Source organism: Eurytemora carolleeae, unplaced genomic scaffold (assembly GCF_000591075.1).
Source record: "Eurytemora carolleeae unplaced genomic scaffold, Eaff_2.0 scaffold722, whole genome shotgun sequence".
Lineage (NCBI taxonomy): Eukaryota > Metazoa > Arthropoda > Copepoda > Calanoida > Temoridae > Eurytemora > Eurytemora carolleeae.
The window spans coordinates 38,952-52,213 of record NW_019397102.1 but is presented as its reverse complement, the minus strand read 5'-3'; the positions used below and the strand labels follow the sequence as shown (position 1 = coordinate 52,213).

General features: G+C 31.6%; 1 protein-coding gene and 2 long non-coding RNA genes across 3 annotated transcripts; all 3 read left to right on the top strand.

Moving 5' to 3' along the window:
- The first annotated feature begins 220 nt into the window (after positions 1-220).
- Positions 221-1,332, top strand: LOC111711862 (uncharacterized). Its single transcript, XR_002767330.1, has 3 exons — positions 221-294; positions 795-847; positions 1,254-1,332. It is a non-coding gene; the product is annotated as an uncharacterized LOC111711862 (long non-coding RNA).
- A 100-nt stretch (positions 1,333-1,432) lies between these two features.
- Positions 1,433-4,377, top strand: LOC111711861 (uncharacterized). The gene is made up of 3 exons (XR_002767329.1): positions 1,433-1,884; positions 2,984-3,077; positions 4,313-4,377. It is a non-coding gene; the product is annotated as an uncharacterized LOC111711861 (long non-coding RNA).
- Positions 4,378-5,503: 1,126 nt separating this feature from the next.
- Positions 5,504-12,444, top strand: LOC111711860 (carbohydrate sulfotransferase 10-like). Its single transcript, XM_023486322.1, has 7 exons — positions 5,504-5,630; positions 6,451-6,528; positions 6,586-6,637; positions 7,469-7,565; positions 8,760-8,838; positions 11,172-11,241; positions 12,293-12,444. The coding sequence occupies exons 4-7, from the start codon at positions 7,475-7,477 to the stop codon at positions 12,374-12,376; spliced, it is 324 nt and encodes a 107-aa protein (XP_023342090.1). The 5' UTR covers positions 5,504-5,630; positions 6,451-6,528; positions 6,586-6,637; positions 7,469-7,474; the 3' UTR covers positions 12,377-12,444.
- The last annotated feature ends 818 nt before the right edge of the window (positions 12,445-13,262 follow it).

The window sequence follows — 13,262 nt, the reverse complement described above, 5'->3', positions numbered from 1 at the left end:
AAATAAGGTTTTATGCTTCAAAGTTTTGAGATTATATTTAAAGAATTAAATTATTTTCATTTTAATAAGATTTTAAGATCCTGTTTTCAACCACGATAATCGACTAAATTATTGAAATGATAGTGGTTGTAAGGGTAGTGTAGAGAATCAGAGAGGTCCTTTTAAAATTGCATAATTACCTTTAAATAATAAACATCTGAAAGTGTTTCTACCTCTGACCAGTTACCCTTGTTGTTGTCACAAGATCAAGTAAATTTACAGTACCAGTGATATCTTCATCTTCATCTAATTCAAGTAAGTTTTAACGTACAATATAAAATCTTTTTTTCCGTAACAATTCAGATACAGGGTAACCCGAAAAAAAAGATGAGACTTAAGAATTAAACATCTCTAGAAAATCGAATTACTTTTGACTTTTGTCAGGAATCTTTAAAGGGACTGTAAACGTGATTGCCATTTTTAAATATACCATAGTACTTTTTAATCTAGTTTAATCTAGTTTAATCTAGTGTAATCTAGTTTAACATTGATTATATTCATTTTTTCTTTTGAAAATGAATTTTGTATGTTATTTCGCAGAAACAAGGCAGAAATTGTCAGAATTACACACTATTAGAAATGAGAGAAAAACAACTATATGTTCTAAGTACTTTTAAGTCTGTCTTGCATTAGACAAGTTTCGAACAGAAGTCTCTGCAGAAGTCTTTATTTTGTGGTTTACCCTGCACATAATTTCTTTTTACTTCGAATGTATCCATTGAAAGAATAATGTGCCTAATAAATCTCTTATTTAGATCAAGATGAAGAAAATTTTAAATTATTTTCTCAAAGAAAACAGTTAATACAGGTAATAAGCTAATTCAGCTTTTTGAACATTGTTAAGATTAACAATTACAGAATCACAGATTAAAATCTGAAGAAATTGATTAAAGCAATTCCATTTCTGGATCAGACACAGTCTTAGAGGCTTTTGAAATGGACTAGGGTTACCAGCCAAATGGGGAAATCGTTTCACGAAGAAAAAACTAAAAATGCGAAAAATTTCGGAAGCATTCCGGTAAATTTCGCATTTTTGGCTTCGCAAAATTTTCGCATTTTTTCCCAAATCTATTTTATGAAAATTTGTCGCATATTTTTTTTCGAAATTCCGCATCGTTAACGCAGGAAACCCTAATATGGACTGGGAAATGGCATGCCATTTCATTTATAAATTAAGGGGTTTCACTTCCTTATTTATTTTGTTCTATTTCTAGTCTGTTTGTGAGAAGTACACCAATCCTTTCAGACCTGAACACTACAGTCTTTATGGAAGGAAAGTTACGCATATATATTTCCTTTCTTCCCTTAATCCTTTCATCCTTTCATTCTTTTATACTTTTATTATACTTTCATTCTTTCATTCTTTTTTAAAATTTTCATCTATTCTTTTATCCTTTTATCCTTTCATCATTTCATGCCTTCATCTTTTCATCCTTAATTTTTAAAATCGTAAGAAGACCTTTTCTACTCTCTACTGCACTTTCGGACCAAATTCAATCAGCATTATTTGACTTTCGTTTTAGTCTTTGCCACAAACTCTGATTTTCTTATCCCCATTTCTTGACAACACAACACAATGGACTAAAGATATTTCAAAATATGAATTCTGTTAAAGCAAATAATCTAAGTTTGAAAAGATAAAGGTCTTAGAAAAGTTGAGACTGCTGCAGAGACTCTATTCCTTTGTCTTTTTAAATACCTTTTTGTGGTTCAAAATAACCTGACGCGGGTAAAAAGTATTGTCTTACACAGGCAATGCCAACTTCATGATAAAATGAAGCAAAACTTTGCCTGTACAGTGAAACCCAATTCAATCATCATCAATCAATTTTCTTCAATATAAAGGTAATAAACTACATTAAATTAAAAATGTTAAATATATATATATATATATATAAACACAATTTTTGGTTTTATTTAACCTTAACCCTAAACAGGCTGGGGGGGCCTTTGTTATTTTTTTTGTTAAACTTTTTTTTTTAATTCCTAGGGTTGGTACAGGGCGAAAAAGAAGTCCGGTCAGTGAAAAAAATTTAAAATAGCCCATAAATTTTTTGTGACTGAAACTACAGAAATAAAAACTATATTTTTCAAAAGCCCTTGAAAAATGCACGTGGAACATGTGTCACACTATTATATTTGTTTAAAAAAAGAAAAAAAAACTTTTTTGTGACTACTGCAGATCTAAAAACTATATTTTTTTATTATTGAAAAATGCGTGTAGAAACATGTCACAGTTTTATATTTGTTCAATACAAAAAAATGTGTCACTTTTTTACCCTTTTTTAGGCATTTTTTTCCACCCTCCCTAGCACCCAATCTATTAAAGTTATCGGTCTAATTATTTTTCTTTGAGCTGGCCATGAAAAATTGGGCTACGCACATGCATTGCAACCCTGTACCTATTCTCTTAGGCCTTTTTCTAGGGGGCCCCCCAGGCTATACATAGATTCAGACCCCCCCCAGCCTTCATAGGGTTAATGATCCAAGTCCGGCACTTGCCGCGGTTACCCTTTGATTTCCTCTTTAAACCTTTAAAGAGACTGTACGAGAAATTTCAAGCTACCCTAGATCTAAAGATGGCGATGTCCGATTCACAACGGTACCCTAAGTCCCCTAAGTACATTAATTTTTTTTAAATGAGAAAGATACCTGTGTGTTCCTGACTCAAAAAGTGTTAAATTAAGATAATTTCTCGTTTGCTTCTAGGATCTTTCAACAAAATGCGAAAGTCAATTTTACAGGGAACCCGCAAATAAACAGTTATTATAAACACACGGATGTTTATATTTAATTATTATTTGATCAGACAAAGCTATTAAGGGAACCGCGTGATGTAAATCGTTTATTGTCATCTTTGCATGAAGGTTCAGTTAAAACTACGCTTACAGTCCCTTTAATACAAATTTTTAAGATAATTTGTTTCATTTTTCTTCTTCTTTAGGATAAACAATATTTAATGAATGTACCGTATAAAGCTGGTTCAACAAGTGTTAGAGCATTCTTTGTAGATAATAAACAATTTAATGCAACAGTAGGTGAGTGTGGTTTAGCCCTTGAATTAAAAAACACAGAGTGGCATGTCCGATTCACAACAGTATTCTTTATTAACTCTATCCAAGTAAAAATAAGGATGGCATTGTTATTATTGTATTAATCTAAAGGAATTGAGTCTAATTGTAACAAACTCCACCTGTAAACCTTTGATATTTCAAACTTAGATTTTTCATCTAATAGAATTCATAGTTTGAAATATCTAAGGTCTACGGCATTGGATTACAAAGATATAGAGATTAGGAAATCATAGTTTGTGACAAAGACTCAATTCCTTTATCAATATCTTCATTATCACTTTAACAGAGAAACTAAAATTTAAAATTAATTATTATTGAGACCACACTAAGATTTCAAAGATAAAGTTGTGAATCAGACAACCCTCTGTCCAGTTAATTAAGGTCACTTAAAATTACGCGGCGTTCCTTTGAAACCAATAATTTTTGAAAATGACAAAAAAACGAAGACCATTTTTATCTGACACCCTGCAGGCTGCATATTTAATATAATTAGAGACCTAATTATTCTATCGGAGGTCAAATTAGTCTTAGACAAGAAAAAATCATCGGAGACCAAATAAATTTATCAGAGATCAAATTAATATATCAGAGACCAGATCATTTTTTCTGAGACCAGATTTATCTTTCTGAGACCAAATTAATCTATCTGAGACCAATTTAGTCTATTGGAGACCAAACTAATCTTTCGGAGACCAAATTAATCTATCAGAGGAAAATTTAATCTTTTGGAGACTAAATTATTCTATTGAAGACCAAATTAATCTATCTGAGACCTGTGTAATCCATCTGAGACTTTAGTAATCTATTTTAGACTAAATTGATCTATCAGAGGCCAATTTAATCTATTTGAGACCAAATTATTATATCTGAGACCAGATTAATCTATCTGAGACCAGATTATTCTATCTGAGACCAGATTAATTTATCTGAGACCAGATTATTCTATCTGAGACACGATTAATCTATCTAAGACCAGATTAATCTTTCATGGGCTTTTTAAACATGTATTTCTTAGATCTGTTTATGGTTAAATATAAAAATAAAACAACTTGCAAATGAATTGTTTAACAAATTCAAGATTTTCTGTAAATAGGTCCGTCACCCTTGAATCAGTCAAAAGTTTATACTCTATAGGGTACTGTTGTGAATCGAGTAATCTAATTTCTAGTCTGTTCTAATTCTAATGTACTGTACTGCAGGTGGTTGTGGACATGAATGTACAGAAAGGAATATCGATGAAAATATATAATATTATATAATTGGGACTTTATAAAAAAAGCAATAAATTTCTTTAAAAATAAAAGCCTGCAGACATATTTTCATGTTTGCAAAAAAATATAATAATATACTTTAAAACACCTGTGTGTCAATCAGCGATAAAAAACTAAATAAAAAACATTGTTTGATGTTTGATGTTGTTTTGGAGAGGGGGAAAGACTGATACCAACCGTTTTTTTAAAGACTGATACCAACCGTTTTTTTAATTAATCGATATTATGTACAGAGAGACAGAGCTTGTGATCCTACAAGTTAGACATCCATTCGGGAAATAATGAAATTTTATTCTTTTTATTTATTATGATTGATTTTAATTTTTAACCCTTTTTTGTACACTTCCTGAAATGGCGTTCAAAGAACACTCTTCAGACGAATTTTAAGATTAAAATTAAGAAATAATAAAAGAATTGAACTTTTATGACTTTTTAAGCAAAAAAACTTTACCGGAGTTCATAGAATCGTTGATTGAGATTAAAAAAATAAATTTTATTTTCAAAACATTTTATGTTTTTTATCAGAACGGCTAGTTTCTGCCTACAGGTATTAAAAAACATCAATAACAAATATTTGTTCAATTTTTTTACATTTTTTTATTAATTTTAACATAATTCTTAAATTATTTTTTTGCTAGAAAACTAAGGAATTGTGTTGGATGTGAATTTAAAGGACCTACGTTCTTGCCACGAACTCAAATATCTAATCCCTATATCTTTACAGCCTGATGGTCAAAGTTTTGATCTAGCAGAGTTCGATATTAGAAATACTGAAGGTCTAGGATCTCCGGTTGCAAAGAAATAGGTATTAGAAAACTAGGATTTGTGGCAAAGACTCAATTCCTTTGTTTTTGAGACTTATAACTGTGACCAGATATGCATGGTTTAACCAATTTTAATAAACTAGGCTTTTAGGGCGCTTCGCGCCCATCTTCTATTTGAATTGTGAACATGTTCTTTTTGTTTACATTTTAAAACGAAGAAGAAAAAAAAATTTGCGGATTTTTAAAAAAACTTTTTTTTTTACAAAATTAAAAATCTTTAAAACACATTTTTTATCATTCATAAACCTTTGAGGTCCCACAAAAAATTTGGGCTCGATCGGTTCAGCCATTTTGACGTTTATTGGATACAAACAAACAGACGCCCAAACAGACAAGCCAAATTTATATATAGATTATCTATTTAGACACTTATTTCTAACTGAAGGTTGGACTGGATTTACACTTGAACAAGACTACATTAGGTTCAACTTTTAACAAACTTCTAGCTGAAGTGCTCAGCATTGCCCCGGGAATTTTAAAAATGTCGAATTTGTATAGCCTGCCATTGTCACCCCCGATTGACAACGATACCCTTGAAACATTTTTTTGACCAATAATTGAAAAGTATCATTTTTCAATTATTGCATATATTGATTGATATTTATAATTGTATACATTGATTGGTATATATAATTGATATATATAATTGTATACATTGATTGGTATATATAATTGATATATATAATTGTATACATTGATATATATATATATATTGTATACATTTATATAAATAATTCACACTTGGTCAGACATCGCGTTTATGGTTACCGTTGAGAATCCAACAGTACCATCATTTCATAAAGAGTCAATTCAAATTACGATTACTGCAGCTAGTTCCTTTTAACGGTTACAGAATAAAGACTGTGCAAAGTCTTTGAGAGTCTTTGAGGGTCTTGTAGGGTCTTTGAGAGTCTTTGAGGGTCTTGTAGGGTCTTTGAGGGTCTTGTAGGGTCTTTGAGAGTCTTTGAGGGTCTTGTAGGGTCTTTGAGAGTCTTTGAGGGTCTTGTAGGGTTTTGTAGGGTCTTTGAGGGTCTTTAAGGATCTTGATGGGTCTTTGAAGGTCTTTGAGGGTCTTTGACGGTCTTTAAGGATCTTTGAGGGGTTTTTAGGATCTTGAAGGGTAACCCTGTTAAAACAAAAAGCAGATGTTTTTCAGTAAAACTTTACCATTGGTGTGATTTAAAATTGAACAAAAATTTTACGAGGGCAGCCATTTTTTAAAACATCAATTTTTGTTAAAAGTGCAGAGACGAAAAGAATTTTGTCCAACCTGACCTGGCAGCATTTTATCAGCATTGTCTTGAATCGTGGATTTTTCAAGTAAATATATATTTTTTTAAACTGTTTTTTTTTGTGCAATATTTTTTGTTTATTTAGGAAGTTAACTTTGAGTGAAATATATTCTGGTCAAGATGACTTAGTATTTGAGGTAATTTACCATCTAGTTACTACTCTCCAAATTTCATATTAATAGGCATCTTTTTTGTTAACAAACGAAATAAAAAAATGATTGTTCCAATTTTCTTGATTAGTTAGATCTTTAAGGAACCATTTTTAAATTGTGCACAATTTAGAAATGGTTCGTTAAAGATTTGGTAATGTGGTCAAACGAACGTAAAAAATACAGATTTTGTTCGAACGAAGTTTTTTTAAGACAATCGTATTTTTACTGAAGGAATAATTTTTTCAAAAAACTCAGAAAACAATTTTCGTTTATTTAATGAACGAACGATTTTAATGAATGAAAGATTTTATAAAACGATCGTTTAGTTAGAAAACGAACAAATAAGATGTAAAATGAACGATAATTCTGAAAACGAACGAATCCAAATATTTACTGAACGGCTTAAAAAAAAATAAAAATGTCCCATGAAAAAAGATAATGAATTAATTAAAATATAAGACTCAATCAACAACATTTTAGAATATACTCCATGGTATGTTTCAGCTGCAGTTTTCCCAATTTAAAAAAAAAATCTAAAAGTTAACATTTAAAGATTACAAAAAAAAAACTACAGAAATTGAGGCTTTGCCACAAAATTTGATTTTCTAATTCGTATATCTTTGCAATATCACAAATCTTAGATAATTCAAATAATGAACTTTGTTGAATCAAATAATCTTTGTTTGAAATATGAATGGTTTACAGGTAGAAAAGATAACGGGATTAGAAAGTGTAAGTGAGTGACAAAAACTCCATTCCTTCAAGAAGCAAAGTCAATAGAAACCAGTTTTTTAACAATCATATTTTTTATTTTAGGCAATAATGCTAATGCACTGGGCGCCAACCTGGGTCACTGCTGGAGTCTGCAAACCATCCTACCTACCGGATATAATTATGCACTTGGAAAACATAGGTAACCTCCATCCTACCTACCGGATATTATTATACACTTGGAACACATAGGTAACCTCCATCCTACCTACCTGATATAATTATACACTTGGAAATCATAGGTAACCTCCATCCTACCTACCTGATATAATTATACACTTGGAACACATAGGTAACCTCCATCCTACCTACCGCGGATATAATTATACACTTGGAACACATAGGTAACCTCCATCCTACCTACCTGATATAATTATACACTTGGAACACATAGGTAACCTCCATCCTACCTACCGAATATAATTATACACTTGGAACACATAGGTAACCTCCATCCTACCTACCTGATATAATTATACACTTAGAACACATAGGTAACCTCAATCCTACCTACCTGATATAATTATACACTTGGAACACAACCTCCATCCTACCTACCTGATATATACATAGAACTCCTAGAGCTATAGGAACCATGACCTACATCCCTGAGAGGTTCTTTGGACAACGGAACTAAATATTACTAATTCTCTTTCATCTTTGTAACCTGAGCTGGTAACTTTATAATGGTGGATATCGAGATTGATGATTGATCCTCTTTTTTGTTAATCTGAAGTCTTTAGATTAACTTCTAGAGATGAGAGATGCGCTCTTTAACTGTAAAAAACGGTTTATAATTTTCCCGCATTTGAGGGGTCATATCAATTGGAAGCTAGTGTTATTACATCCATTTTTGAAGTGCTTTTCAAATATGTAAATGTTAGCCCTGTAGTCTAATTATTAATCCAATCGTAATAGCGTTAAGAACAACGGAAACTATTTTTAATGCGTTAATATACACATTTTGTGTAGTCTTATATCTTTTTGTTTAATTTCTGTTAATAAACAGAAGAGATTAATTCAATTTTATCCTTTACACTTCTAACGTCCTCCTCTCATGCTTGATTTTTCATAATGAGAATAATTTTGCCTTAAAAGTAAAAAAAGTTGATTTTTTATATAAGGAAATGTGTTTTTTTTTTGTCAAAAAACTTGAACTTTTCAATCTTTGCAACCCAAATTCGTAGACCTTTGATATTTTAAACTAAAAATTCGGATGGATCACATTGTCTGACGTTTGAAATATCAAAGGTTTAACCATCAGGTTGCAAAGATATAAGGAAAAGAAAATTTTAGTTCATGGCAAAAACTCAGTCCCGTAATATTCGTTGTTTAGAATCAGAGTTTAAATCATTACTTGGCAAGCTTGGTCTCCAGTCCTCAGAGTATAGACTGCCCCTAATTATTATAAGAGGGTGAGTATAATTCTAGCTGGCCATTAAAGGGACAGACTGGCTATGTAAGGTAGTTAAACTGAGTATGCAGTGTTGTGGACAAATTATTTAGGATTCATTTGAGACATATAAAAGTTTTGCACGATGTATAATTACTGAGTTTGAGTGCATAATTAACATTCAAAATCATGAAGTTGGGTGGGTACGTTTTCAGAATCAGTTTTAATTTATCAAATAAAGACGACGAAAAATAAAGTGAAAATTATACAGTAAACTAATTAAATTTGCCAATAAATCTATTCTAGAATCAATTATTTCGTTTTCATTATTTAATTGAATTTCTTTTTTTCTATGCATTTATTCGCAGATTTCCACGAATTCTTCAAATGTCGTCTTTTTAATAATAATTCCAGAATATCTGCAGAAAATCCTTTTGAATCCTCATTAAAAAATTTTTTTAAAAATCTGAAAACGTATACACCCAAAAGTACGATTTTGAAAGTTGACTTTCATATGTCTCAAATGAATTTGTCCACAACACTGCATACTTAGTTTAACTACCTTTGTTAACACAGATTCGAAATATAAGGAAGACGATTTTACCGACTCAATTGCCGTCAACTATTATCAAGATGTGTGTACACACCCGATTCATTTCCGCCATGAAGCACACACATGTAACCCTCGCTCCTCACCCCTCTACACACCCCAGTAGTCTGAGTCAGTCAGAATAGGAGAGTTGGGCTGGTAACAGCTCCGACACAGGGAGCCTCTTGACTCCTTCATGCTGATGATGCAGATACTGAGCTAACAGCAGGCGTGCTTATATCTCTGATCTCCTTATTAACTTCTTGAGAAGCTTAGTTAGGAAACTTGTGCACGGCTCCGACCAAAGTTTCCGATATCTCAAGTTGCATTGCCTTAGTTCCATTGATAAGCCCTGTTGTCCCAGTTCCCCCAGATCTGCTCCACCAACATGAAGCTCTACAAAACTCCCATGAAGCGCCATCTAATATCCATCATTAATTCCTTTGTTAATTTCTAAATCAACCAAGTTTAACTCCGCATTAAATGCAAATATTTCAAAACTTTCGTTTTTTTGTTAAATAAATGTTAGAAATATCCATTTAGATCTCTTTTATTTTATTATAGTGACTTTTAAAGTCAACAACCTTACATAGCCGGTCTGTTAATTAAAAAAGGACTGTAAACATGATTTTAAGTGACCCTCCATGCAAAGCTGGCATAGTCCTATTCACAACGGTACCCTTGATAACTTTATCTGATCAATAATGTGAAAGATATTGTTCTTATATAATTGAATAATTATATAACTCTGATATAATTGAAAAATAATTGGTTTCCGAAAAAGCCTGCAGGTCACCATTTTAATTGTCCTCATCTTTGGAGGGAGGATCACTTGAAATTACGCTTACAGTCCCTTGAAACAATAGAAACAATGTAATAATAGTTTTTCAAATATGATAACAAGGCTGGCTTTAGTTTTTAAATGAAAGTCTGCTTGCAGTGTTTCAGGGTTATTTTTTTGAAACTATTCAACTTTACACGGTATCCTTTTCATGTGCATTGGGGAAAAAATTTGCTTAAATAATCCGCAAAATTGTGGTTCTGTTCTACCAACAAAAAATAAGTTAAGAGTTAAAAATATTAAACTTATACGCCTCCACTCTGTAATGATTAAGGGTTAAACTTGCTCCATGGCCGGAAGAGTTACATCTTCTTTATGGGGACTGTAAATGAAAAATGAAAGGGGGTATAGGATAAAACCTGAGAATCTCAGGTTCTGAACGATACCTTTCAGACATCTATCTGATGTTCCTGTCTCTAGAAATTGACCAAAAACTGTGTCAAAATTATACCAAAACATATATTTGTAAGATGCAAGTCCGTATCACGTGACCATACCTCCCTCCAATGGCAGTGTAGTATACTGGTCACGTGAAACTGAGGGAGACACGTGACAATAATACTGCATTGTCATTGGTTGGAGTTCCGGACGCATAAATATTATTATCAATTATATCTATAAAAAATGAAAAACTAATAAATTCCAATAATAAAAAGAGCAAACCTGAGTTTCTCAGGCTCCTCTGAGATATTGTTGTTTTCAGATTAGTTCCGTATTGGTTGAATATGATTAGTTTAATACCACGAATCTTATACACAATCTTACATATAAGTTTCACACAGTTTTATATCAATTTCTGGAGACAGGAACATCAGATCTCTTACATGTCTCAATCAACTCCTGAGATTCTGAGGTTTCAGCCTATACCTTCCTTCATTTTTCCTTTACATTACCTTTAATATGAAAAACATAAATTTGCATGCAGAACAAATCCCATTGGGGACACGAAGGAGGATGATTATAAAACATATTTTTCACAACTAAGCAAAGATCAGGTAAAGTCTTTTTTGCTGTTCTAAAAGAGTCTGAAATAGTAATTACAAATGACACAAAATGGGGTTGAAGTTCAAGTAAAAATCAATACTTTTTAATTCTGGTTCTCCACAAAAGTGACTTTCGGATTTTTGCAACAAAGAAAAGTGAAGGAATTAGACAATTTTTTTTTATCCTAGTTGGACAGAAAAGTGGTTAACCCTATTTCTGTGGTGGGGGGGTCAATTTGACTCCCCCCCCTGTAGTTTTTTTACCTAACTCAAAAAGTATTGGTCTGAGGCTGTTGAAATTTTCTGACTTTTCCTACATACCCAAAGTCCTCCTTTTAGGCCTAAATGCCTGAGTCCTGAATGACTGCTTTTTCCTGTAACAAACTAAATCTTTGATTTGACCCACTTCCACTTGTCAGATTTTGAGAAAATTTAGCTTTTTGGAAAGCCTTTGACATAAGGAAACGAATTGCACAAGTTTTGCGAAAAAAATAGTAAATTTTTTGCAAACAATTTGTCAAAGGAAATTTGCACATTTTTAGTTTTTCTTGATAACAAATTAGGTTATTTAAAATTTTGAGAAATTTTTGCAGATTTGAAATGGCATGATCAAGGGCTTTTCAAAAATGTATATTTTTTATTTTTTGGACAAATTTTTTTTGCAAATATTTTTACTATATAACGGGATTTTGCGATAAAAAATTCAATTTTTGCAATTTCGCAAATTTTTTTGCAGATGCTTTCCAATGATGTATCATTTGTCATATTTGGAAATCAAACATGGGATTTAGAGGGGGAGGGGGGGTCAAATTGACCCCCCCCCAGCATATCTTGGTTTTTAAGTACCCCAGCAGAGATATAGGGTAAAGGCCTACAAACTCTGAATGTTGCTTGATTTAACTAAAAAAAACATCCATCATCGAAAATCTATTTCAGCAAAGCAAAGAATTTGACAAAAATCGAAAAAACTACAAGTATCATTGTTTAGTTTTACTGCAGCTTATATCAACTGTACTGTATTATTGTTTAGGTGTACCAACTGTACTGTATTATTATTGTTTAGGTGTACAGTTTATATCAGCTGTACAGTCTTGATTTTGAGTTGTACGGTTATTCGCCACAGAAGTACATGGAATATGCACATTAAGATTAAATTAACAAACAAAGCATGTATGTATTGATTTGATAAAATCACTTTTCCAATGGGTGTACATTTTTTTAATAACCCCCCCCCCTTCCGGCAGGTTATTGATGATTTTTTTTGAGGGGGGTCGCAAATTTGAAAAATTGGACTTTAAAACCCATTCATTTTTGTATACTTTTCACCCAAAATCTAGAAATTTCCCCAATTCGGCGAATAAAACCCTAACAAAGGACATATTCCTTGTTTAAAATAAAGATTTTCAAGGGGGGGGGGGAGAACAGAAAATAATTTTTTGAGAAAATGAAACATTTTAAATCTAGAAATAATATTTTATTTTTATATAAAAAAGAAATCGTCTTTAAAATGTTGTCGTTGTACCTGCAACTTTTATTTTGTTATCAGATTGTAAATTTGAACAATCAATGCAAACTTTTTGTGATTAATCAATACTTTAGTTATATATTTGTTGATTATTTAAAGGAATTGCGGATAATTTAGTGATGATTGTGATTTTAAGATTACCTGATTCACTGTATTTTACCTGAACAACAATGATGAAGTTCATGTTAACAGTGCACATTTTTTTAAAACTACGTTCACTAAGTGTTGCATGTTGCAACATTTTCAAATGATTAGAAATTTATGAAATGATGAATCCATGTACTCAAATAGGTTTTTAAGTACAATAGGTGACAACAGAGAAATGGACCAATTATACACGACGTCACAAGTGTCAAATATAACAAGGAAAACGATATTTTCTCACATTAGTTGACATGTTTCCTAAGATTAAATAAAAAAGTGTAAGAACAGAAAATAAAGAAAACATTTAATTACACTTATTTTTCCGGAAGATAAGCACTTTATTCTAAAACTATCACTATTTTGA

Bases quoted from the DNA above. Each gene is read 5' to 3' on its own strand.
- LOC111711860 (XM_023486322.1), top strand. From the start codon at position 7,475: ATGCTAATGCACTGGGCGCCAACCTGGGTCACTGCTGGAGTCTGCAAA. The intron at 7,566-8,759 runs GTAACCTCCATC...TTCGTTGTTTAG, and splicing joins TATGCACTTGGAAAACATAG to AATCAGAGTTTAAATCATTA. The intron at 11,242-12,292 runs GTAAAGTCTTTT...ATTATTGTTTAG, and splicing joins CACAACTAAGCAAAGATCAG to GTGTACAGTTTATATCAGCT.